The sequence below is a fragment of the Hemitrygon akajei genome, unplaced genomic scaffold, assembly GCF_048418815.1.
Source record: "Hemitrygon akajei unplaced genomic scaffold, sHemAka1.3 Scf000076, whole genome shotgun sequence".
In the NCBI taxonomy this organism is placed as follows: Eukaryota; Metazoa; Chordata; class Chondrichthyes; order Myliobatiformes; family Dasyatidae; genus Hemitrygon; species Hemitrygon akajei.
The window spans coordinates 693,943-717,981 of record NW_027331962.1 but is presented as its reverse complement, the minus strand read 5'-3'; the positions used below and the strand labels follow the sequence as shown (position 1 = coordinate 717,981).

Here is a 24,039-nt window from a genome sequence, read left to right as displayed (position 1 = left end):
CCCCTTGTTGCAGTACCTCTTTACCTCAGTACAAAATGCCTGATTGCATTTATCCTATCTATATCCCAATGTAATTGTGTACACTTCTATCAAATCTCCGCTCAATCTTTCATGTTCCAATGAATAAAGTCCTAATCAGTTCACTCTTTTCTTATAAATTAGGTCTTCCAGTCCAGGTAACATCCTGGTAATGGTTTTTTCTGTACTCTTTCAAACATTTCCATCTGTCCTGCAGGTAGGTGTGCAGAACTGCACATAATATCCAAATTAGGCCTGTCCAACGTCTTATACAACATCATATTGTACACGATATTTTCAATTACCAAGGATAATGCGCTAAGAAACTTTCTTTCAGAGCCTATCAACATTTGCTGCCACTTTCAATGGCTTATGTACCTGTATTCCCAGATCACTTTGTTCTACCAGTCGCTGTGTAAGACCTACCCTGATTGGTCCATCCAAAGTGCAACATCTTGCACCTGTCAGCATTAAATTGCATCGGCCCCTTTTAAACCCATTCTCCGGTTGGTCCAGACCTCACTGCAAGCTCTTGTAATCAACCTCTTTGTCAACTGCTCCTTCCCAATGTTTGAGTCATCAACAAATTTGCTGATGCTCTTAACCGTAATTTCATCCAGAACATTGATATAGATGACAAACAACAACAGGCACAGCACCGATCCCCGTGACACTGCACGAGATACAGGCGCCAAACAGAAATGCAACAGTCTATAGTGACACTCCGGATTCTTTCCAAAAAGTTAGTGTCTAATCCAGTTTACTACTTTATCTTGAATGCTAAGCAACTGAATCTTCTAGACCGTCCTCCTGTACGGGACCTTGTCAAATACCGTGCTGAAGTCCATGTAGACAATATCCACAACCTTGCCTTCATCAACTTTCCTGGTAACTTCCTCGAAAAACTCTGAGACTGATTAGATGTGAAAGATCACGCACAAAGCTGATATCTTATGACCACAAACATCAATAGTTTGATCTAAAAGGGCAGAAGAAAGCACAAAACATAAAATAAATCTGGTGACTAGCTGATATCTCATGATCCCAAAAAAATCAACAGGTTGTCCTGAAAGGGAAGAAGATCAACAGGATTTCCTGAAAGGGAAGGGGCAAACAAAAAAAACAACTGCTAACTTGCTGAATATCTGACTAATGAGAGACAGGGACACACCATCTCAGGTCACTCTCCTTGGAGCTCACAAACAGTGATTGTCTTGTCCTGGATCTCACCTATTCAGCCATGAGTGGTATTAGAAAATCAAGTGTGTTACACCCGTGAGTAACTCTGTTCTCGTTGGGATTCATTGGCGCTGTCTGTAATGAATCACACAGGCATTATCCAAAGGCAAGAGGTAATCTGTAAATATGATGCTGATCTATAAATTCATCATCTGGAGACATCTGCTTTACTGGTTAAATTTCTTTCACAACTGTAACTCCTCAGACCTGGTAGCAGTGAAACTGAGGGATTATTTTACAGTGCAGTGGGCCATCAGGGAATTATGCTGATTTATTTCATAATTGTTGTCCATTATTCCCTACTGATATCTGTTCTAGGAAATCAATCATTCAAATCCGGGACACAGAACATAGAATAGTACAGCACAGTACAGACCCTTCGGCCCACAATGTTGTGCTTACCCTTAAACGCTGCCTCTCTTATTTCTCAGAGCAATGTCCTAAGCCCATCCATATTCAGTTACCTTAATTCCATCATAGGTGTATGTTGCTTGAAGACTATTCAATGTTTAATTCATAATTCCTCAGTTAATCAGGAAACCCATGCCTGCATTCAGGAAGTCATTACCATTTTACGGTATGAGTGTCAGGCAGTAACCATCTCCATTATAAGACAGCCGCACTGACATTCCTTAATCTTCTTTTGTCTTTATACATCATGAGACCATAAGGCATCAGAGCACAATTGGCCATTAGGCCCATCGATTCTGCTCCGCCATTACATCATGGGTGATTTACTATCCCTCTCAACCCCATTCTCCTGCCTTCTCCCAGTGAACTTTGCTGACCAGACGAGTCAAGAAGATAACAACACCTGTTTTAAATATACTCAATGACCTGGTCTCCACAGCTGTCAGTTCCAATGGATTCTGCAGATTCACTACTCCTAGGCTAAATAATATCCTCATTTCTGTTCCAAATGGACGTTCCTCTAATCTGAGGCTGTTCCATCTGGTTCTAGACTCCCCCACGTAAAAACAACATCTCCACATCCTCTCAATGTCTTTCGATATTCCACAGGTTACAATTAGATTCCCCCCTCATCCTCTCACACTCCAGCTATTACAGGTGCATCCAGGATCCATTCCCATCAAAATCTGGTTTAATATCACAGGTTCTGTTCGTTTAGATTCCTCTCTGGATTTTTCACAACGCCATCACATATTTTCTCTGATCAGGGGATCAAAATATGCGAGTGCGGTCTGGCCAGTGTTTGTTCTTATATTCTGATCCTCTCGAAATGAATGCTAGCATTGTATTTGCCTTTCCCAACACCGACTCAAACTGCATGGAATCCTGCACCAGGTCTCCAGAGACTCTTTACAACTCTGATTTCTGAATTTTCTCCCAGATTCAAAAATAGTCTACGTCTTCATTATTTCTGCTAAAGTATATGGCCACGTACCTCACTATACTACATTCCAATTGCCACTGATGTGTCCATTTTTTCATAGGTCCATGTCCTCCCGCGAAATCTCTGCTTTCTCAATACTTCCCCTCCCTCCCAATATCTTCGTAACGCCCACAATAATGGCCATAAAGCCTACAAATCATTGACATAACGGAAAAAGAAACTGTCCCAAAACCAACCACTGCATAACACCACTGGTCACCAACATTCGACCAAAGAAAGCCCTATTTGTTCCCATTCTGTGCTTCCTGGCAGTCAGACAAATCTGTCTGGAGAAAATCTTGGATCCTCTATCCATGCCAGTGTCTTTCTTGTCCTACTTTCGGCCCTTGTTAAACGGCGTCATGTGGGACACCTGGTCAAATGTCCTCGGGATGTCCAAGTAAACAACTTGCACTGACTCTCTGTTGTCGACCCAGCATGCTGTTCTCTCAAAAAATTCCAACAGTTCTGTCAGGCAAGATTCCCTTCCATGGATGTTGGCCTTTTTCTTATCATGTGCGTCCAAATCCCCGAAACCTTATCCTCAATTATCGACTGCTGACATCTTCCCAAACGCTGATCAGACTAACTGGCCTACAGTTTAAAATGATCAGTCCTCCGGAACCATTCCAAAATCTAGTGATTCTTGAGTGATCATTACTAATGTCTCCACAATCTCTTCAGCCTCCTCTTTCAGAAGCAATCGGGTGAGTTGATCTGGACTCATCTATCTTCAGAACTTTCAGCTTACCAAGTGCCTTCTCCGCAATAATTGCAAACAGACTCACTTCTGCCACCTGACATCCTCAAATATCTGGCACGTTCTAGTGTTTTTACAGTTAGGACTGACGCAAAATGCCGACCAATACCTTCCGGCATTTCCTTGTCCCCTGACAGTACCTCTCCACTGTCATTTTCCAGTGGTCCAATATCCACTCTCCTCTCTTTCAATCTTCATATATCAGACGGACGTTTTGGTAAGCTATTTTACATCATTCTCTAGCCTACCTTCCTATTTCATATTTTCTCTATTTACGGTTTTTTAATTGCCTTCTGTTGGTTTGTAGGAACATCCCAGTCCTCCAGCTTTCTACTATATTTTGTAATTTTCTGTGCCTTCTCCTTTGCTTTTGTGCTGCTTTGACTACCTCGTCAGCCACGGTTGATTCTTCATCATTGTGATTGTTTGTCCTCCGAGAAACTTCAGCCATTCCTGCTCTGCCATTGTCCCTGTTAGTGTCATTTTCAAATTTATTATTGCCCAGCTCCTCTCTCATACCGAGGTAATTCATTTATTCTACTGTAGCACTGATACCTCTAACTTTACCTTCTCCCTTTCAACCTGCTGGCTGAGTTCTGCTATTTTATGATCACTGCCTCTTAAGGGTTTATTTCGCTGAAGCTCCCAAATCAAATCTGGTTCAATACACAACACAGAATCCAGATCCGCCTTTCCTATAGTGGGCTCAACCATAGGCTTCTCTCAAAAGCCATCTCATAGGCATTCTATAAATTCCCTCACTTGGGATTCAGCACCGACCTGATTTTCCAAAGCTACCTGGATATTGAAACTTCCCGTGACAATTTTAACATTGACCTTTTTCCATGCCTCTCCTCTCCACCGTTGTAATTTGTAGCCCACATCCTGGCTACTGTTAACATGCCTGTATATAATTTCCACCAGGGTCATTTTACCTACGCAGTTTCTTAACATCCACATCGTCTAATCCGACAACACTTCTTTCTCAGGACTTTTCATTTTTAATGACAGCAGTTTCGACCCAACACTTTCACCTACCTGCGTATCCTTTCGATTCAATATTTATCCTTGGATTTAAGCACCCAACTATAAACTTTTCTCAGCCACGATTCAGTGATGCCCGCCATCCATTTGTTTTTGCTCTCTCTCTCGCCTCTCTCCCGTTCTTGTTGTCACATCTTGTTGATGTAATGCTGCACATTGACAGATCGAGGAAATTAATCACATTGCATCTACTGCAGGGTGTCAGGAAATCCTTATTCTTACACACTATTGATTTAGAATTTCCTTCAGTTACTGTTTCTCTGTTAATGACTGAACCCAGAGAGGATGAGGCAACAGCCCAGTGACTGCATCTGTTCTGAAGCTACTGGGGCCATGAACAGATACTTTCCTGCACATTCTCCATGTCTGTCTGTCTGCTCCACAATAAGTCCATTGTTTCCTTTTGTAGAAAGTCACTGAACTGACAGAGAAGGGAAACCGGGCAGAGAGTTCCAAACTCTTCCTCAGTTTGGTGAATGGCAAAGGCTCCCGGGCCCGGAGGGCGATGTGGGAATCCTTTCTGATGTGGAGGACTGAGTTACCGAAGTTGGACAGAATACTGAGGGAAATACAGGAACTCGGTATGTTAAAAACACGCACTGAACACAAAGACACATTGAGATAAACATTTTAGTTGTTTTAATTATTTTAGCTCTGTTTCCATGGATTTGTTTTATATTTAAACAGGTCCTGATCCACAGGAATACATGAACATCGGCCAAGGTTTATCTGAATTACCCACTCAGCTGATAGGTGAGTGATCAAATGCACAGTTCAAACCACATCTCAAGTGTTAGTCTGTGACTTGGCAAAGCCTGGGAATCAAAATTCGCCATTAATCATTCGCTGGATTCAAGTAACAATTCAACGAATCTCTCTTTGCAGCCTGAATATTCTACAATATATTTTTCTATTAATCCAGCTGTTGGTTCTGCTGAAGCCTTCATTCCAGGTCCTAACACTCTGGGAATCCCCGCACACCCTAGGCAGGCTCCTGATACACTGTATGACCCAATCCAGGTGACTTTTCTATCTTCAGACCTTTCATCTTCCAAACCCCTTTTCCTTTGTAATAGGACTACACGCAATTCTGTTTGCTGATGTTCTTTACCTTTTGGAATTCTGCTAGTGACTTGTACAGAGTTTGTCTGGCATTTCCTTTTCACCCATTACTGCAACTACAACAGCAGTTTCTACTGGTCCGATATCCACCCTCTCCCTTTTTTCACTCTTTATATATCTGGGAAAGAAAAAATATATACTTTGGTATCCTTTCTTATATTATTGACCATTTCCTTGCATTTCCTGCACATTCATGTATAACTAGGAGCATCTATAACATAGTTGCCTCCGACATGACCCTAGTCACTAGACTCTAGACACTAGAATACTACAGCACAGTACAGGCTCTTCCGCCCTGGATGTTGTGCCGACCCATGCATTCCTTTAAAAAGAGTACTAAACCCACACTACCCCGTGACCCTCTATTTTTCTTTCATCCATGTGCCTGTCCAAGAGGTTCTTAAATACCCTTAATCTTTTAGCCTCCACCACCATCCCTGGCAAGTTGTTCCAGGCACCCACAACCCTTTGTAAAAAACTTACCGCTGATGTCTCCCCTAAACTTCCCTCCCTTAACTTTGTACATATGCCCTCCAGTGTTTGCTATTGGTGCCCTGGGAAACAGGTTCTAGAAATCCAGCCTATCTATGCCTCTCATAATTTTTTAGACCTCTATCAAGTGCCCTCTCATCCTTCTACGCTCCAAAGAGAAAAGTCCCAGCTCTACTAACCTTGCTTCACATGACTTGTTCTCCAAACCAGGCAACCTCCTGGTAAATCTCCTCTGCACCCTCTCCATAGCTTCCACATCCTTCCTATAATGAGGTGACCGGAACTGAACACAATACTCTAAGTGTGGTCTCACCAGAGATTTGTAGATTTGTAACTTGGCATCTCTACTCTTGAACTCAATCCCCCTATTAATGAAGCCTAGCCTCCCATAGGAGTTCTTAACTATCCTATCAACCCGTGCAGCGACCTTAAGGGATGTATGGATTTGAACCCAAACGTCCCTCTGTTCATTCACACTCTTAAGTAACCAACGATTAAACTTGTACTCAGCATTCTGGTTTGTCCTTCCAAAATGCATCACCTCACAATTATCCGGATTGAACCCCATCTGCCACTTTTCTGCCCAAATCTGCACCCTGTCTATATCCTCTTGTAACCTTCGACAACCTACAGCTCCATCCACAACTCCTCCAATCTTCATGTCATCCACAAATTTACTCACCCATTCTTCCACCTCTACATCCAGGTCATTTATAGAAAATCACAAATAGCAGGGGTCCCAGGACAGATCCCTGCGGCACTCCACTAGTCACCAACCTCCAGGCAGAATACTTCCCTTCCACTACTACCCTCTGCTTTCTTCCTGTAAGCCAATTATTTATCCAAACAGCCAAGGTTCCACTTATCCCGTGCCTCATGATTTTCTGGATGAGTCTCTCGTGAGAGACCTTGTCAAATGCCTTGCTAAAATCCATGTAGACCACATCTACTACCGTACCTCCGTCAATTGCTTTTTGTTACCTCTTCAAAAAACTCAATTAGCCTCGTGAGGCACGACCTTCCCTTCACAAAGCCATGTTGACTCAGACAGTAAATTCCAGGCACCCGGAACTCTGTTAAAAAACTATCCACAATTGCTGTAAATTTACCCCATCTCACCTTAACCAAATGCCCTCTGGTATTAGACACCAGTCATATGTAAAAAATAAACAAAATACAGGCTGTCAACCCAGACTCATATCTCTCAAACTTGTACACCTTGTCAGATCTCTATTCTAACTCCAGAATAAACAAACCAGGTTTATCAAACCTCTACTTGTAGCACATGCCACCGAACCCAGGCAACATCCTGATGAACCTGTTCTGCACCCTCTCCAATCCTTCCATGAGCTGGAAATCAGAAGTGAACAAATACTCCAGATGCTCCCTAAAAGCATAAGACCTAGGAGCAGAATTAAGCCATTCGGCTTAGTGAATTTGCTCTTCAATTCCTCTTTACCCCATTATCCCAGTAAACGTTGACACTCTTCCAAATCAGGAACATATCGACCTGCATTTTAAATATACCCAGTGAAGTGACTTCCTCAGCCGTCTATGACAATAATTTCACAGATTCACCACCCGCCAGCCAAGACATTTCTCCCAGTTTGTGTCCCTGGCAGCCAGGACAGTTCCCCACAGTTCTCAAGCATGTTAATATTCTGTATGAGCCTCCCATGTGGGACTTTGTCAAACACTCTACCAATATACAAGTAGACAATATCCATGTGTGACTGCATCCATCACCTTTGTCACCTCCTGGAGGAACTCAATCAAGCTGGCAAGACACAAACCCGAACCAAAGCCTTGCTACTGAACCCCAAACCACCTCATACATCCTCTCTGTCATACTCCCACGGGGCAGAACATATAAAAGGCTGAAGGTATGTACCACCAGCCTCAACGACAGCTTTATTCTGCATTTATAAGACTACTAAATGGTCACCTACTATGTTATTATTGGCTCTTAATAATAATAAGACAATTTTATATCTAAAATTATAGCATCGTACATCTCGTAACTAATAACAACTCAGATAACAACTTAGATAACCACAATATACTCACAGGAGAGCAGACAGAATACCGTTCGGGTTTGAACAACAGATAACAGATTATTCTATTTCAAACCCTGTGGAAAGCAGAAAACTTTCAGTGTTGTATTGTCAATCAAAAAAAAACACATCTGATTCTGTTCCTTGTGTTTAAGAGAAGTTCCAAATATATATAAAATTCATACAATACTTGTGAAATTTCTACAACTGATGAAGCATTCGCGTAAAATAATCATCCTATTAACAACCACAGAGGAACAACGACCACTATCAAAATAAATGGAGGGATTTTCCAAAGCGACTCACTAAGCCCACTATGGTTTTGTCTAGCTTTAAGCCCACTCATAATTTACTGAAACAGACAAAAATCAGGTATCTAATCAGAAAATATATGAACTATACCTTGACACAGCTATACATTGATGATTTGAAATTATTTGCTCTTGCAGCAGTAAAGCTGAAACGAACCATTCAAATAATGGAACTAATTTCCAAATATATAAGCATGAACTTTAGACTAAGAAAGTACAGAACATGATTAAACATAAAGAAAGGTGCAATAGAGCCGGTAGAATATCAAACAGAGCATCAGGATGCAATGTAACAGAATATGAAACGGATATTTAGGATATCAATAAGCAAAGAAAATAGATAATAGTGTGATAAAGGAAAACCTTCCAACAAAATTTACTTCAAGGCTGAAGAAAATCTGAATTTACTGCAAGGCTGAACAAATTTTGAATTTACATCAAGGATCAAGAAAATCTGCCAAACAGAGCTGAACGGTAAAAATATAACGAAGGTAGTAAACACTCACTGTGCCCATATTGACGTATAATTTTGGTAAAATATCCTGGTCTGAAACAGATCTGGAAAATATGCAAAACAATAAGAACTTAAATAGCAATTTCTGGAAAACCCCATGTGCACTGGAGCGCACTTGGATTGATATGAACGAGGACAGTATGAGGATGATGAATAACAGATCTAAAAAAATGAGACAACAGCCAGATAAAATTTTCAGGATCAGGGTTAATATCATGGACACATGTCGTGAAAATTGTTTTTCTCCGCCAGCAGCACGATTACAGTAAAGTGTGTGCAGTGAGTCTGTATTTATGTATACAATTGTGGAAATAGAATTGTATCAGCGTGAATTAATCAGTCTGATGGCCTGGTGGAAGAAGCTGTCCCGGAGCCTGTTGGTCCTGGCTTTTACGCTGCGGTACCATTTCCCGGATGGTAGCAGCTGGAACAGTTTGTGGTTGGTGAGACTTGGGTCCAGAATGATCCTTCGGGCACTTTTTACCCCCTATCTCTGAAATGACCTTAGTAGTAGGAAGTTCACATCTACAGATGCACTGGGCTGTCCGCACCACTCTCTGCAGAGTCCTGCGATTGAGAGAAGTACAGTTCCCATACCAGGCAGTGATGTAGCCAGTCAGGATGCACAAAATTGTGTCCCTATAGAAAATCGTTAGCATTTAGGAGCCCATCCCAAACGTCCTCAACCATCTCAACCATCTGTTTTTCTGTTTTTCTTTTTTTTTGTTCAGACTAGAGAATTTGCCAGGCAGGATGTCGGAATGCTCCTCTTGCAGGATGTGGGAAGTCAGGGAGACATCCAGTGTCCCTGACAACGATACCTGCAAGAAGTGCATCCAGCTGCAGCTCCTAACAGACTGCATTAGGGAACTGGAGCAGGAGCTGGATGACCTCCGGATCATTCGGGAGACTGAGCAGTTTATAGATAGTAGCTTCCGGGAGGTAGTTACACCTAAGAAACAGGGCACAGGTAATTGGGTTACCATCAGACGAGCAAAGGAGAAACGGCAGTTAATGCAGGGTTCTTCTGTGGCCATTCCCCTCCAAAATAGGTATACCAATTTGGATACTGTTGCGGGGGCAGGGGAGGGGGGAGAATGGCTTACCAGGGACAAGCTGCGGCAGCCGGATCTCTGGCACTGAGTCTGGTTCTGCAGTGCAGAACGGAGGGAGGAGGAAGAGGAGAGCGGTAGTGATAGGGGACTCCATAGTCAGGGGTACAGACTGGAGATACTGTGGTTGTGACAGAGACTCCCGGGTGGTTTGTTGCCTCCCGGGTGCCATGGTCAGGGATGTCTCTGATCGCCTGCACAACATTCTGAGGTGGGAGGGTGGTCAGCCAGATGTCATGGTACACATCGGTACCAATGACAGGAAAGAGTCAGGAGGTCCTGAAGAGTGAGTACAGAGAGCTTGGTAGGAAGTTGAAAAACAGGACATAGAGGGTAGTAATCTCCGGATTGCTGCCTGTGCCACGTGCCAGTGTGGGTAAGAGTGCGATGCTCTGGCAGATGAACACGTGGCTGAGGAACTGGTGTAGGGGGCAGGGTTTCAGATTTCTAGATCATCGGGACCTCTTCAGGGGCAGGTGGGACCTGTACAAGAGAGACCGGTTACACCTGAACTACAAGGGCACCAATATACTTGCAGGGAGGTTTGCTAGTGTTATTGGGGAGGGTTTAAACTAGATGGGAACCAGAGTGCCAGAGCAGATAGTGGAACGGGGGTAAAAATAAATGATGTTGGTAGTTCATGCAAAGTCACAAATAGCAAGGTTGTGTGTGGTGGTAATAATCTTCTGAGGTGTGTATATTTCAAAGCGTGGAGTATTGTGGGAAAGGCAGACGAGCTGAGGGCCTGGATTGACACCTGGAATTATGACATCATAGCCATTACTGAAACTTGGCTACAGGAGGGGCAGGACTGGCAGCTCAGTGTTCCAGGGTTCCAATGTTTCAGACGTGATAGAGACAGAGGGATGAAGGGTGGGTGGTGGCTTTGCTAGTCAGGGAAAATATTACAGCAGTGCTTCGGCAGAACAGATTAGGTGGCTTGTCTACTGAGGCCATATGGGTGGAGCTGAGAAACAGGAAGGTATGACCACATTAGTAGGGTTGTATTATGGACCACCCAATAGTCAGCGAGAATTGCAGGAGCAAATCTGCAAAGAGATAACAGACAACTGCAGGAGACAGAAATTTGTGATTGTAGAGGATTTTAATTTTCCACACATTGTTTGGGACTCCCATACTGTTAAACGTCTAGCAGGGTTAGAGTTTGTAAAATGTGTTCAGGAAAGTTTTCTAAATCAATATATAGATGTACCAACTAGGGAGAATGCAATATTAGATCTCCTATTAGGAAATGAGTTAGGGCAGGTGACGGAAGTGTGTGTAGGGGAACACTTTGGTTCCAGTGATCATAACATCATTAGTTTCAACTTGATCATGGATAAAGATAGATCTGGTCCTCGGGTTGATGTTCTAAACCTGAAAAGGGCCAAATTTGAAGAAATGAGAAGGGATCTAAAAATCGTAGATTGGGACAGGTTGTTCTCTGGCAAGGATGTGATTGGTAAGTGGGAGACCTTCAAAGGAGAAATTTTGAGAGTGCAGAGTTTGTATGTTCCTGTCAGGGTTAAAGGCAAAATGAATAAGAATAAGGAGCCTTGGCTATCGAGGGATATTGGAACTCTGATAAAGAAGAAGAGATGTATAACATGTATAGGCAACAGGGAGGAAATAAGATGCTTGAGGAGTATAAAAAGAGTAAGAAAATACTTAAGAAAGAAATCAGGAGGGCTAAAAGAAGACATGAGGTTGCTTTGGCAGACAGGGTGAAGGATAATTTTAAGAGCTTCTACAGGTATGTTAAGAGCAAAATGATAGTAAGGGATAAAATTGGTCCTTTTGAAGATCAGAGTGGTTGGTTATGTATGGAACCAAAAGAAATGGGGGAGATCTTAAATGGGTTTTTTGCATCTGTATTTACTAGAGAAACTGGAAACAAGGCAAACAAGTAGGGAGGTCATGGAACTTATACTGATTAAAGAGGAGGAGGTGCTTGCTGTCTTGAGGCAAATCAGAGTACCGGTAGATAAATCCCCGGGACCTGACAGGGTATTCCCTCGGACCTTGAAGGAGACTAATGTTGAAATTGCAGTGGCCCTGTCATAAATATTATGTCGATATCCACGGATCGGGTGCCAGAGGATTGGAGAATAGCTCATGTAGTTCTGTTGTTTAAAAAAGGCTCAAAAAGTAAGTCGTGAAATTATAGGCCGGTAAGTTTGACATTGGTAGTAGGTAAATTATTGGAAGGAATACTGAGAGATAGGATCTCCAGGTATTTGGATAGACAGGGACTTATTAGAAAAAATCAATATGGCTTTGTGCGTGGTAGGCCATGTTTACCCAATCTATTAGAGTTTATCGAGGAAGTTACCAGGAAAGTGGATGAAGGGAAGGCAGTGGATGTTGTCTACATGGACTTCAGTAAGGCCTTTGACAAGGTCTCACATGGGAGGTTAGTTAGGAAGATTCAGTCGCTAGGTATACATGGAGAGGTAGTAAATTGGATTAGACATTAGCTCAATGGAAGAAGCCAGAGAGTGGTAGTGGAGGATTGCTACTCTGAGTGGAGGCCTGTGACTAGTGATGTGCCACGGGGATCAGTGCTGGGTCCATTGTTATTTGTCATCTATCTCAATGATCTAGATGAGAATGTGGCAAATTGGATCAGCAAATTTGCTGATGATACAAAGATTGGAGGTGTAGTGGACAGTGAGGGAGGTTTTCAAAGCTTGCAGAGGGATTTGGACCAGTTGGAGGAATGGGCTGAAAAACCACAGATGGAGTTTAATGCAGACAAGTGTGAGGTATTGCACTTCGGAAGGTCAAACCAAGTTAGAACATACAAGGTAAATGGTAGGACACTGGGGACGGCAGTAGAACAGAGGGATCTGGGAGTATAGATACATAATTCCTTAAAAGTGGCGTCACAAGTAGATAGGGTCGTAAAGAGAGCTTTTGGTACATTGGCCTTTATAAATCAAAGTACTGAGTATAAGAGTTGGAATGTAATGGTGAGGTTGTATAAGACATTGGTGAGACCGAATTTGGAGTATTGTATACAGTTTTGGTCACCTAATTACAGGAAGGATATTAATAAGGTTGAAAGAGTGCAGAGAAGTTTTACAAAGATGTTGCCGTGACTTGAGAAACTGAGTTACAGGGAAAGTTTGAATAGGTTAGGACTTTATTCCCTGGCATGTAGGAGAATGAGAGGTGATTTGATAGAGGAATATAAAATTATGATGGGTGTAGATAGAGGGAATACGAGCAGGCTTTTTCCACAGAGGCAAGGGGAGAAAAAAAGGAGGTCATGGGTTAAGGGTGAAGGGGGAAAAGTTTAAAGGGAACATTGGGGAAGGTGCTTCTTCACGCAGAGAGTGGTGGGAGTGTGGAATGAGCTGCCAGATGAAGTGGTGAATGCGGGATCACCTTGACATTTAAGAAAAACTTGGACAGGTATATGGATGAGAGGTGCATGGAGGGATTTGGGCCAGGTGCAGGTCAGTGTGACTAGGCAGAAAAATGGTTCGGCACAGCTAAGAAGGGCCAAAAGGCCTGTTTCTGTGCTGTAATGTTCTATGGTTCTATCTGAGGTGAAAGAGGTGCTGTTGTGCCTTTTTTCACCACACAATTGATGTGTACAGACCACGTGAGGTCCTCAGTGATGTGAATGCCGAGGAACTTAAAGCTGTTCACTCTCTCAACCCCAGATCCATTGATGTCAATAGGGGTTAGCCTATCTCCATTCCTCTTGTCTTTGCGACATTGCATCCAGCTCCTTTGTTTTTGCGACATTGAGGGAGAAGTTGTTTTCTTGTCACCACTGTGTCAGGGTGGTGACTTCTTCTCTGTAGGCTGCCTCGTTATTATTTGAGATTTGGCCAATAAATATAGTATCTTCAGCAAATTTAATTAGCAGATTGGAGCTGTGGGTAGTGACACAGTCATGTGCATACAGAGAGTAAAGGAGGGAGCTTAGGACACAGCCCTGAGGGGCTCCTGTGTTGAGGGTCAGAGGGGCAGAGGTGAGGGAGCCCACTCTTACCACTTGCTGGTGATCTGACAGGAAATCCAGGACTCAGCTGCACAAGGCAGGGTGAAGGCCGAGGTCTCTGAGCTTCTTGTCAAGCCCGGAGGGAATGATGGTATTGAATGCTGAACTGTAGTCTAATAACATCATTCTCACATAAGCATCCCTCTTCTCCAGATGTTTAAGGAGGTGTGCAGAGCAGTGGCTATTATGTCATCTGTTGATCGGTTGTGTCGGTAGGTGAATTGTAGGGGGTCCAGTGTGGGTGGTAACAAGCTGCAGATGCAGTCCTTGACCAGTCTCTCAAAGCATTTGCTTATTATTGAGGTGAGTGCGACAGGACGCCAGACGTTCAGGCATGTTGCCTTAGTTGTTTTAGGTACAGGAACAATGGTGGATGATTTGAAGCAGGAGGGAACTCTACATTGGGAGAGGGTGAGATTAAAAATATCCGTAAATACACCTGCCAGTTGTGCCGCGCGCATCCTGAGTACCCGCCCTGGGACGCCGTCCGGTCCCGTAGGCTTGCGACTGTCCATTCGTTGGAAACACCTGCGAACTTCAGCCTCAGAGATGACCAATGTGCAGGTCGCTTTGTCTGCTCTCCTCAGGGTCTCAGTGATGGCGATATCGAACCGAGCGTAAAGAGACTTAGATCCTCTGGGAGACAGGCAGTGATGTTGGCAGCACCACTGCACTTAGCTCTGAAGTCTGCATTGGGGTGCAGAACTTGCCATAAGCTGTGTGTGTTGTTGGTGGAGAGCTGTGCCTGAATACGATCTCTGTATTGTCGTTTCGCTGCCTGGATGACTTTGCACAGATCGGAGCTGAATTTCTTGAGCTCCTGCTGATCACCGGCAATGTAAGCAGTCGGTCACACGGCAAGTGCTGTTCACACGGAACGTTGATACAAATTTTGTGGTTTGGGAAGTCCTGACCGATTTCTGAAGGAAATCATCCCCACTCTGTGACAATAAAACACAACTGGGGGATGTTGATATTACACAGCTGTGATAATAACAGCCGGGAACTCTCTTGGCAGCCGGAAAGGTTTACACAGCAGCACCAGGTACTCCAGATCCGGGGAACTAAAGGCTTTGGGGGCATGGACATTCCGGGGTTCCACCAAGCATTAATGATCATGAAACATACCCTAAATCCTGTTCTCTTCCCAAATTGTGTGTGTGTGTGTGTGTGTGTGTGTGTGTGTGTGTGTGTGTGTGTGTGTGTGTGTGTGTGTGTGTGTGTGTGTGTGTGTGTGTGTGTGTGTGTGTGCGTGCGTAATATACATACGCACGATACAACATATAGTGCCCTGACAGAGTTCTCCGTAGAGTACTGCTTTGGGTAACCTGGAGTTATCCATGCGAGACATGTGGCTTGTGAGACGGTGGATCTGGCTGAGCAGCGAAATGGCTTCAGGGCCTGGAAGTTGAACATATATAGCTGTGCATGTCTGTGTGATTATATGAAATATTAAACTAAATAAGTAGTGCAGAAATAGAAATTTGAAAAGAGATTAGTGAGGCAGTATCGATGGGTTCAATGTCCATTCGGAAACTGCATGGTAGAGGAGAAGTTGCTCCTGAATCGTTGAGTGTGCGCCTTACTCCGTTCCTCGTGAACCAGACGGTGATGCAGCCAGTTCCAATGCTCTGCAAGTCACACCTGTAGAAATATTCGAGTGATGTTGGAAAATCCTGATGAAATATAGCCACTGTTGTGCCTTCTTTGTAGCTGCATCGATATATTGGGTCCAGGTTAGATACTCGGAGATACTGACAGCCAGGAATTTGGAATTGCTCACTCTTTCCACATCTGACCCCTCTGTGAGGACTGGTGTGTCGTGTTCCCTCATCTCGCCTTTTCTGAAATCCACAATTAGCTCGATTGACATAGATGTCGACAAGGAAGCGTCGAGCCCCTGGCTCAGAGTTGGAGACCTCTTCCCAGAAACAGAAGGGATCATTGTAGCAATACAGGACAAGGTTGTTGACACATGTAGTTATCAATAATAGAGAATAAACGACTAATAGGTCCAAGACGATATATGCTGAAAATTATAAGAGAAACTACAAACAATCCGACTTTACAAGATCCTGCAGTAGTTCAACTGAATCTCAATACTTGCACAAGCACAATAAAATGGCGGACAACATTCACAAAAACATTGCTTAAACTACAACTGATGAAAAGCACCATAATTTACTAAACGTACAAGCCTCTTCCACTTTTAGAGTTAGAGTCCTTCATATCATACTGCGTCCGATCATTATTTCAGATAGGATAATACATGATCTGCGTTCGGATGTAATTTTACAGGATAAACAAGCAAAAGCAACTTTTTAAATATATATAGCCATTCCAAACACACATAACTTACAGAAATGAATTAGTAAAAAAAACCCAGATATATGTTGTATTGAAAGGACAAAATGAAAGACTATGGAAAACGAACAGGGTATTATTTATCCCAATCGTAATATCGATAACTGGTATCATCCTAAAGGCTTTACAGAATAGTATTAATAAATTAGGCCCACACGGCGATACTTGTGTAAATCTTCGAAAACCATAACACTATACACCACGAGAATAGTCTGAAATCTCCTATCAATTGAGACATGAGTGTGCTTGGCTATCTATGCCTGTACCTCAAGTTTTACCAGTTTAGGCTAAGATGATGATGATGATGATGATGATGATGATGATAAAAATACTAATAATAATAATAATAATAATAACAATAATAATAATAATAATAATAATAATAATAATGACTTATTTATAAAGCACCTTTCATCCAGACGATGCCGTTCAAACCGCATCACAACGGGATAAAGTGCAAACTAGAAAATAAAAGACAAAATGTGTCAGTCCTAATATACACCTCAGACTTCTGCACAGTACTGTAGTTTAAGGTGTTGATTTCTACAGTTTAGGAACATAGTCCCAAAAAAACTCAACGCTGACTTCCCAATGATCCTTTGGCCTTCTACCTTATCGTCTGCCTGCACTGCATTTTCTCGGCAACTGAAACACTGTTTCCCTGAACTATTCTGTTCCATTTTTCCTTGTACAACCTCATTGCACCGATGTGATGTAATGATCTATTTGGATCGCATGCAGAAAAGTTTTCCATTTTACAGTGGTGCATGTCACAATAATAAACCAATTTACCGATTCATTGTCAATACTACAGCGCCCCTTGGTTGCTTAAGATTTTTATAACCGGGGGCGAGGGGGGGTGACAGTGCGGATGAGCTGCCGCGACCTATTAAATGCTCCCAGTGGCGAGTAGCCTCTGTCCAGCTCTTGGCCTTCACGTGCGGTTTAACCACTAATCCCGGTGGAAGTGTTTCTTCCCACAGGAGAAGGGGCAGAGGTGGATTACTGGTGCCTTACAACCAGTCGCTTTGGGCAGATGGGGCTTGTTGGCTGTGATTGGCAGCTCACCCAGGAACAAGAAAACTCTGATCTCAAAACTCCACTGCCTTGTAACTGTAACCCTCATGGGGAAGAGTTTGGGAGTAAACCCAGTGGGAAAAGCCTGGAGCTGGAGTCCCTGAGTCAGTGTTAAATGGTGTTCAACGCAGACTGGCATCTCCTGCGACACCTCTGGTGCCAAGCTGTGTCAGTCTCTGCCGTTCCTTTGTGTACATCAGATGCATGGAGAGAGGGAGCTTGCTACATCGGCAGAAGCTTCCTCTCCATACCGGAGTGTCCCGGCTTGCAGGGGCAGGACATCCATGGTCGACTCTGACAGACGGAGGCCTCATTAGACAGCGCCCCACACCCCCACAGCAAGACCGATGAGTAGCAGTTGCCAAGACTTCACCACCCTCTCCCACAGACACGATGTACATCACTGAGACAGACGCTTGTGGCTTCTTCCATTAACACAGATTCCATCTTTCCACCAATCCTCCATCACTGCGATTGAAAACGACCCATTTTCATTCCTGTCATTCCGATGGGTTATCGATCCGCAACTTCACTGTGATTCTCCCCCAGACGCTGCCCGACTTGAGTATTTCCCGCGTATTCTGCTCCTGTTTTGATGCAAGAGCAGTGGACACCTGTGACTCCCCAGTGTGCAGATTGGCCAAAATGTACAGTGTCCTGCTCTCCATAGTTCCACACCAGATCAACATTAACATCCTCTGTTAATGAGGCAAACAATGCTTTAAATATAGTGAAATGTTGTTGTAACGGGAGTGCAGTCAGGACTGCAATAGGATATTCAAGATTCAAAAACTTGATTGTCGTTCCAACCGTACATCAGATCTGCAGGGTAGAATGAGACAGCGTTTCCCAGGAGCAGTGCAATCATAACATAACAAACGCAACACTAAATAATAAACACAACAATAAATAATAAAACACATCAGCCACATGTCGCTTTAAATCAGGTTATAAGTGTCCGGTGCAAGTTAAAAGCGTCCAAAGCAGAGTCAGATAGAGCAGCTATTTAGCAGTCTGACTGCCCGTGGGAGGAAGCTGTTTAGTAGCCTTGTGGTTTTAGTTTTGATGCTCCTGTAACGTTTACCTGATGGCAGAAGAACAAACAGTTCATGGAGAGGGTGTGAGGGGTTGTTAATGATGTACCGTGTCTTCTGGAGGCATCGACGTTGAAAGAGGACTTGGACAGAAGGTAGGGAGACCCCAATAACCTTCTCTGCTCCCCTAACCACCCCCTGCAAGGCTTTTCTGTCGGCAGCACTGCAGCTGGAGTACCAGGTTGTGATGCAAAAGGTCAGCACACTCTCAACCACGCCTCTGTAGAATGTAGTTAAGATGTTAGTGGGAAGTGATGCTTGTTTAGGTTTGCTTAGAAAGTGCAATCAGGGGAATGTTCACCTTCACAAATAACTAGAACCAGAACATGAGGATTGGACATTTTCAGGGACATCCATTGCTGTCAATTCCGTGTCTGTGAACAGAATTTTACTTTCTGTCCCAATATCCATGGAAGCATTGAATTTATTCATGTGATCTCAAACACTGAATGCTGAAATACCGTTATAAAGTTCTTTGTCAGAAGAGCCATTTAAAGTTTTGAATATGTTCTCTGTTCCCATGGAAGATGTTCAACAGAAACACAAGGAGACTCTGCGGGCACAAACTGAAACACTGAAAGTGAACACGATCCTGATGACGGAAAAGGTGAAGGTTTTCCAGCTGGTTGATCGATACGCTGAGCTCACGATCATTTCTACTGTTCGACATCGGAGACTGGTGGAACATGAGCTGCTGGCAAGAGGCAGAGACCATGAGGATTATAGAGAGAAACAACTCCGCAGACAGCTGGAAAAAATCCGTACTGATCAGTTACTCCAGAGCAGCTTTTCCCGGAATAAATCCAAATCTGGGAGTTCAGCAGCAGCGGCCGGAGTCCCGGGAATCGGGAAAACAACGATGGTACAAAAGATTGTTTATGACTGGGCCATGGGGAAAATATACCAACAGTTCCAATTTGTCTTCAGTTTCAAATTCCGAGATTTAAACAGTATTATCTGTCGAATAAACCTGAATGAACTGATTCTGGATCAGTATCCTTACTTTGGGAATTTCCTGAGAGAAGTCTGGAAGAACCCAGAGGGATTACTGTTTATATTCGATGGTTTAGATGAATTCAAACACAAAATCGATTTTGCGGACAGTCAGAGAGATACAGAACCCAAGCACCACTGCCCAGATCCCGGGTGGAGGTGTGAAGTGTCGGACATTGTGTACAGTTTAATCCAGGGCAAGCTGCTCCCAGGGTGTTCAGTGCTGGTGACCACCCGCCCCACTGCGTTACATTTATTGAAAAAGGCGGAGATCAGTGTCCGGGCTGAAATCCTGGGATTTGTTGATGAGGAACGGAAGGAATATTTCATCAGATATTTTGCAGATCAGATGGTGGCGGAAGCTGTTTTCAATTATGTGAAGGAGAACGAGATCCTGTACACCATGAGCTACAACCCCTCCTACTGTTGGATCCTCGCTCTGACACTGGGCCCCTTCTTCACACAAAGAGTCAGGGACCCACAGCAAGTTCCCAAGACCATCACCCAACTGTACTCCTACTATATTTACAACATCCTGAAAAACCACGGCCGTGAGATTGAGAACCCCCGTGATGTGTTACTCAGGGTGGGTCAGATGGCCTTCAGAGGAGTGTACAAGAAGAAGATTGTGTTTACAGATGGAGATTTGATCAACTACAGTCTGCAGCCTTCCCAGTTCCTGTCCGGGTTCCTGATGGAGCTTTTGGAGAGAGAGGATTCTGCCCAGAGCGTGGTGTACACATTCCCACACCTCACCATCCAAGAGTTTGTAGCTGCAGTCGCACAATTCCTGAATCCACATCCCGGGGATATCCTGAAATTCCTCACTGATGCCCACAACACGACAGATGGGCGATTTGAGGTATTTCTCCGTTTTGTTGCTGGTCTCTCCAACCCAATGACAGCTCGGGGCCTGGTGGAGTTTCTGGGTCCATTTCCTCATGAAACAACCTGCCGGGTGATTGACTGGGTGAAGGAGGAGGTTAAACGCCAGAGTGGAAACACAGGGAGTGAAGCTGGTAAAAGGAGCCTCCTGAACACATTGCACTACCTGTTTGAGTCTCAGAATCGTGGACTGGCTCAGGAAACACTGGGATCTGTGAAAACACTTTCATTCAGTGGAATGACACTGACCCCGATTGACTGCGCGGTCCTGTCTCATGCCATCAGACTCTGTGATACAATAAAACACCTCGACCTGGAGCGCTGCCACATTCAATGTGAAGGAATCCAGCGGCTGGGACCCGGGCTGCACAAGTGCCAGGAGTTGAGGTAACTTGATTTAACTCTCACTCTGAACTGTGAAACTGTTCTATTGTGTCATCTCAATGTAAAGAGATTTGGGTTAAACTGTGATAAATCAGATTGTGAAGAATTGTGACAAATGCCCAGGGGATCGGTGAGTAATTACCCAAGGACGGGAGGGTTCTGTGGTTCCTTGTGAAGGGATGTTGAAGACTTCATCAGATCAGTGAACAACGACCATTATTTAATGGTAGTAAATCACAGGAATGGCCGTGTTTCCTGATGCCTGTGACACGTCCATTGACAATGTTCCTTCTCACTGTTACTGACACCCAGACCGACACTGAATGCAGCAGGTGGGTCAGAGATTCACACCCCCTTCCCGGTGAGGGAGAAGAGACCGTCTGCAGACTGTCCCAGTGAGAAGGAAAGAAATACCATTGTGAGATTGCCCTCCCCTGCCCTTGATAGTGTGTGACTTTGCTCACTACCAGATACACAGAGAACGAGGCCGCATCACCTCTGGGTCTCTGTTCAGACCCAACACACACGTACAAACATTTTCTGCATCCTCTCGTCTTGTAGGATTATCGTTTACCCGTGGAATCCTCCTGTGGGACTTTTTATCCAAATCCCCCTTCGATTCTTAGGGATCTCGTCCCCAACCCCATTCCTCCTGTCGGCTCTCTATTACCCTTTCCTCACCCTCCAGTGGAATGTCTTTTCCCCACCCCTCTTCCTGCGGGATCTTTCTTCCCCATTCCCCTTCCTCCTGTGGGTTCTCTCTTCCCCGTTCCCTTCCCTCCAGTGGTATCCCTTCCTCCTGTCAGATCTGTTTTCCCCATCCCCTATCCGCCTAAGGGATCTCTCTACGCAAACCCCCTTCATCCTGTGGGATCTCACTTCCTCATCACCCTCCCTCCTGTTGGAAATTCCCCCCCCCCATTCCCCTTCATCCTATCGGATCACTCTTCCCCATCCCCCTTCCTCCTGCCGGATACCTGTCGCCCATCCCACTTCCTCCTGCGGGATACCTGTCGCCCATCCCACTTCCTCCTGCGGGATCCCTCTCACCCATCCCCCTTCCTCCTGCGGGATCCCTCTCACACATCCCCCTTATCCTGCGGGATCCCTCTCCCCCATCCACCATCCTCCTACGGGATCACTCTCCCCCAACCCCCTTCCTCCTGAGGGAGCTCTCTCCCCCATCAAACTTCCCAATCCCTTCGTCCTGTGGGATCACTCTCCCCGATCCCCCATCCTCCTACGGGATCCCTACCCCCCATCCCCCTTCCTCCTGTGTGATCTCTCTCCCGCATCAACCTTCCTCCTGTGTGATCACTCTCCTGCATCCCCCTTCCTCCTGCGGGATCTCACTCCCCCGTCCACCTTCCCCTTGTGGGAGCTCTCCCCCCCATTCCCCTTCCTCCTGTGGGTTCTCTCTCCCCCATCCCCCTTCCTCCTGCGGGAGCTCTCCCCCCCACACCCCTTCCTCCTGTGGGATCTCTCTCCCCCATCCCCCTTCCTCCTGCGGGATCACTCTTCTCAATCCCCAGTCCTCCTGTGTGATCTCTCTCCCCCATCCCCCTTCCCCCTGTGGGATGTTTCTCCCCCAAACCCCTTCCTCCTGTGGGATCTCTCTCCCCCATCCCCCTTCCTCCTGTGGGATTACTCTTCTCCATCCCCCTTCCTCCTGTGTGATCTCTCTTCTCCATCCACCTTCCTCCTGTGGAATCTCTCTCCCCCCATCCCCCTTCCTCCTGTGGTATCTCTCTCCCCCATCCCCCTTCCTCCTGCGGGAGCGCTGTCCTCCATCCCCCTTCCTCCTGTGGGATCTCTCTCCCCCATCCCCCTTCCTCCTGTGTGATCTCTCTCCCCCATCCCCCTTCCCACTGTGGGATGTTTCTCCCCCAAACCCCTTCCTCCTGTGGGATCTCTCTCCCCCATCCCGCTTCGTCCTGTGGGATTACTCTTCTCCATCCCCCTTCCTCCTGTGTGATCTCTCTTCTCCATCCACCTTCCTCCTGTGGAATCTCTCTCCCCCATCCCCCTTCCTCCTGTGGTATCTCTCTCCCCCATCCCCCTTCCTCCTGCGGGAGCTCTGTCCTCCATCCCCCTTCCTCCTGTGGGATCTCTCTCCCCCATCCCCCTTCCTCCTGTGGGATCTCTCTCCCCCATCCCCCTTCCTCCTGCGGCACCTCTCTCCCTCATCCCCCTTCCTCCTGCGGGATCTCTCTCCCCCATCCCCCTTCCTCCTGCTGCACCTCTCTCCCCCATCCCCCTTCCGTCTGCGGCATCTCTCTCCCCCATCCCCCTTCCTCCTGCGGGATCTCTCTCCCCCATCTCCGTCCCTCCTGCGGCATCTCTCTCCCCCATCCCCCTTCTTCTTGTGGGATATCTCTCCCCCATCCCCCTTCCTCCTGCGGGAGCTCTCTCCCCCATCCCCCTTCCTCCTGCTGCATCTCTCTCCCCCATCCCCCTTCTTCTTGTGGGATATCTCTCCCCCATCCCCATACCTCCTGCGGGATTTCTCTCCGCCATCCCCATTCCTCCTGCGGGATCTCTCTCCCCCATCCCCCTTCCTCCTGCGGGAGCTCTCTCCCCCATCCCCCTTCCTCCTGCGGCATCTCTCTCCCCCATCCCCCTTCCTCCTGCGGGATCTCTCTCCCCCATCTCCGTTCCTACTGCGGCATCTCTCTCCCCCATCCCCCTTCTTCTTGTGGGATATCTCTCCCCCAGCCCCCTTCCTCCTGTGGGAGCTCTCTCCCCCATCCCCCTTCCTCCTGCGGCATCTCTCTCCCCCATCCCCCTTCTTCTTGTGGGATATCTCTCCCCCATCCCCATTCCTCCTGCGGGATTTCTCTCCGCCATCCCCATTCCTCCTGCGGGATCTCTCTCCCCCATCCCCCTTCCTCCTGCGGGAGCTCTCTCCCCCATCCCCCTTCCTCCTGTGGGATCCCTCTCCCCCATCCCACTTCCTCCTGCGGCACCCCTCTCCCCCATCCCCCTTCCTCCTGCGGCACCCCTCTCCCCCATCCTCCTGCGGCACCCCTCTCCCCCATCCCCCTTTCTCTTGCGGCATCTCTCTCCCCCATCCCCCTTCCTCCTCTGGCATCTCTCTCCCCCATCCCCCTTCCTCCTGCGGCATCTCTCTCCCCCATCCCCCTTCCTCCTGCGGCATCTCTCTCCCCA

The 24,039-nt window shown here is 45.8% G+C and overlaps 1 protein-coding gene and 1 long non-coding RNA gene across 4 annotated transcripts in view; one reads left to right on the top strand and one right to left on the bottom strand.

The window, feature by feature from the left end:
- Nucleotides 1–24,039, top strand: part of LOC140722398 (NACHT, LRR and PYD domains-containing protein 12-like) — a 92,965-nt gene that overhangs the window by 21,324 nt on the left and 47,602 nt on the right. For all 3 annotated transcript variants that reach the window (XM_073037149.1, XM_073037147.1, XM_073037148.1), the window contains exons 7-9: nt 4,864–5,035; nt 5,142–5,207; nt 19,137–20,874. In XM_073037149.1, the coding sequence (XP_072893250.1) occupies nt 4,864–5,035; nt 5,142–5,207; nt 19,137–20,874 (1,976 nt within the window). The remainder of the gene's footprint in view (nt 1–4,863; nt 5,036–5,141; nt 5,208–19,136; nt 20,875–24,039) is intronic.
- On the bottom strand, nt 8,134–16,894 carry LOC140722376 (uncharacterized). Its single transcript, XR_012097600.1, has 3 exons — nt 16,847–16,894; nt 8,940–8,991; nt 8,134–8,199 (listed from the first exon to the last, which is right to left on the bottom strand). It is a non-coding gene; the product is annotated as an uncharacterized lncRNA (long non-coding RNA).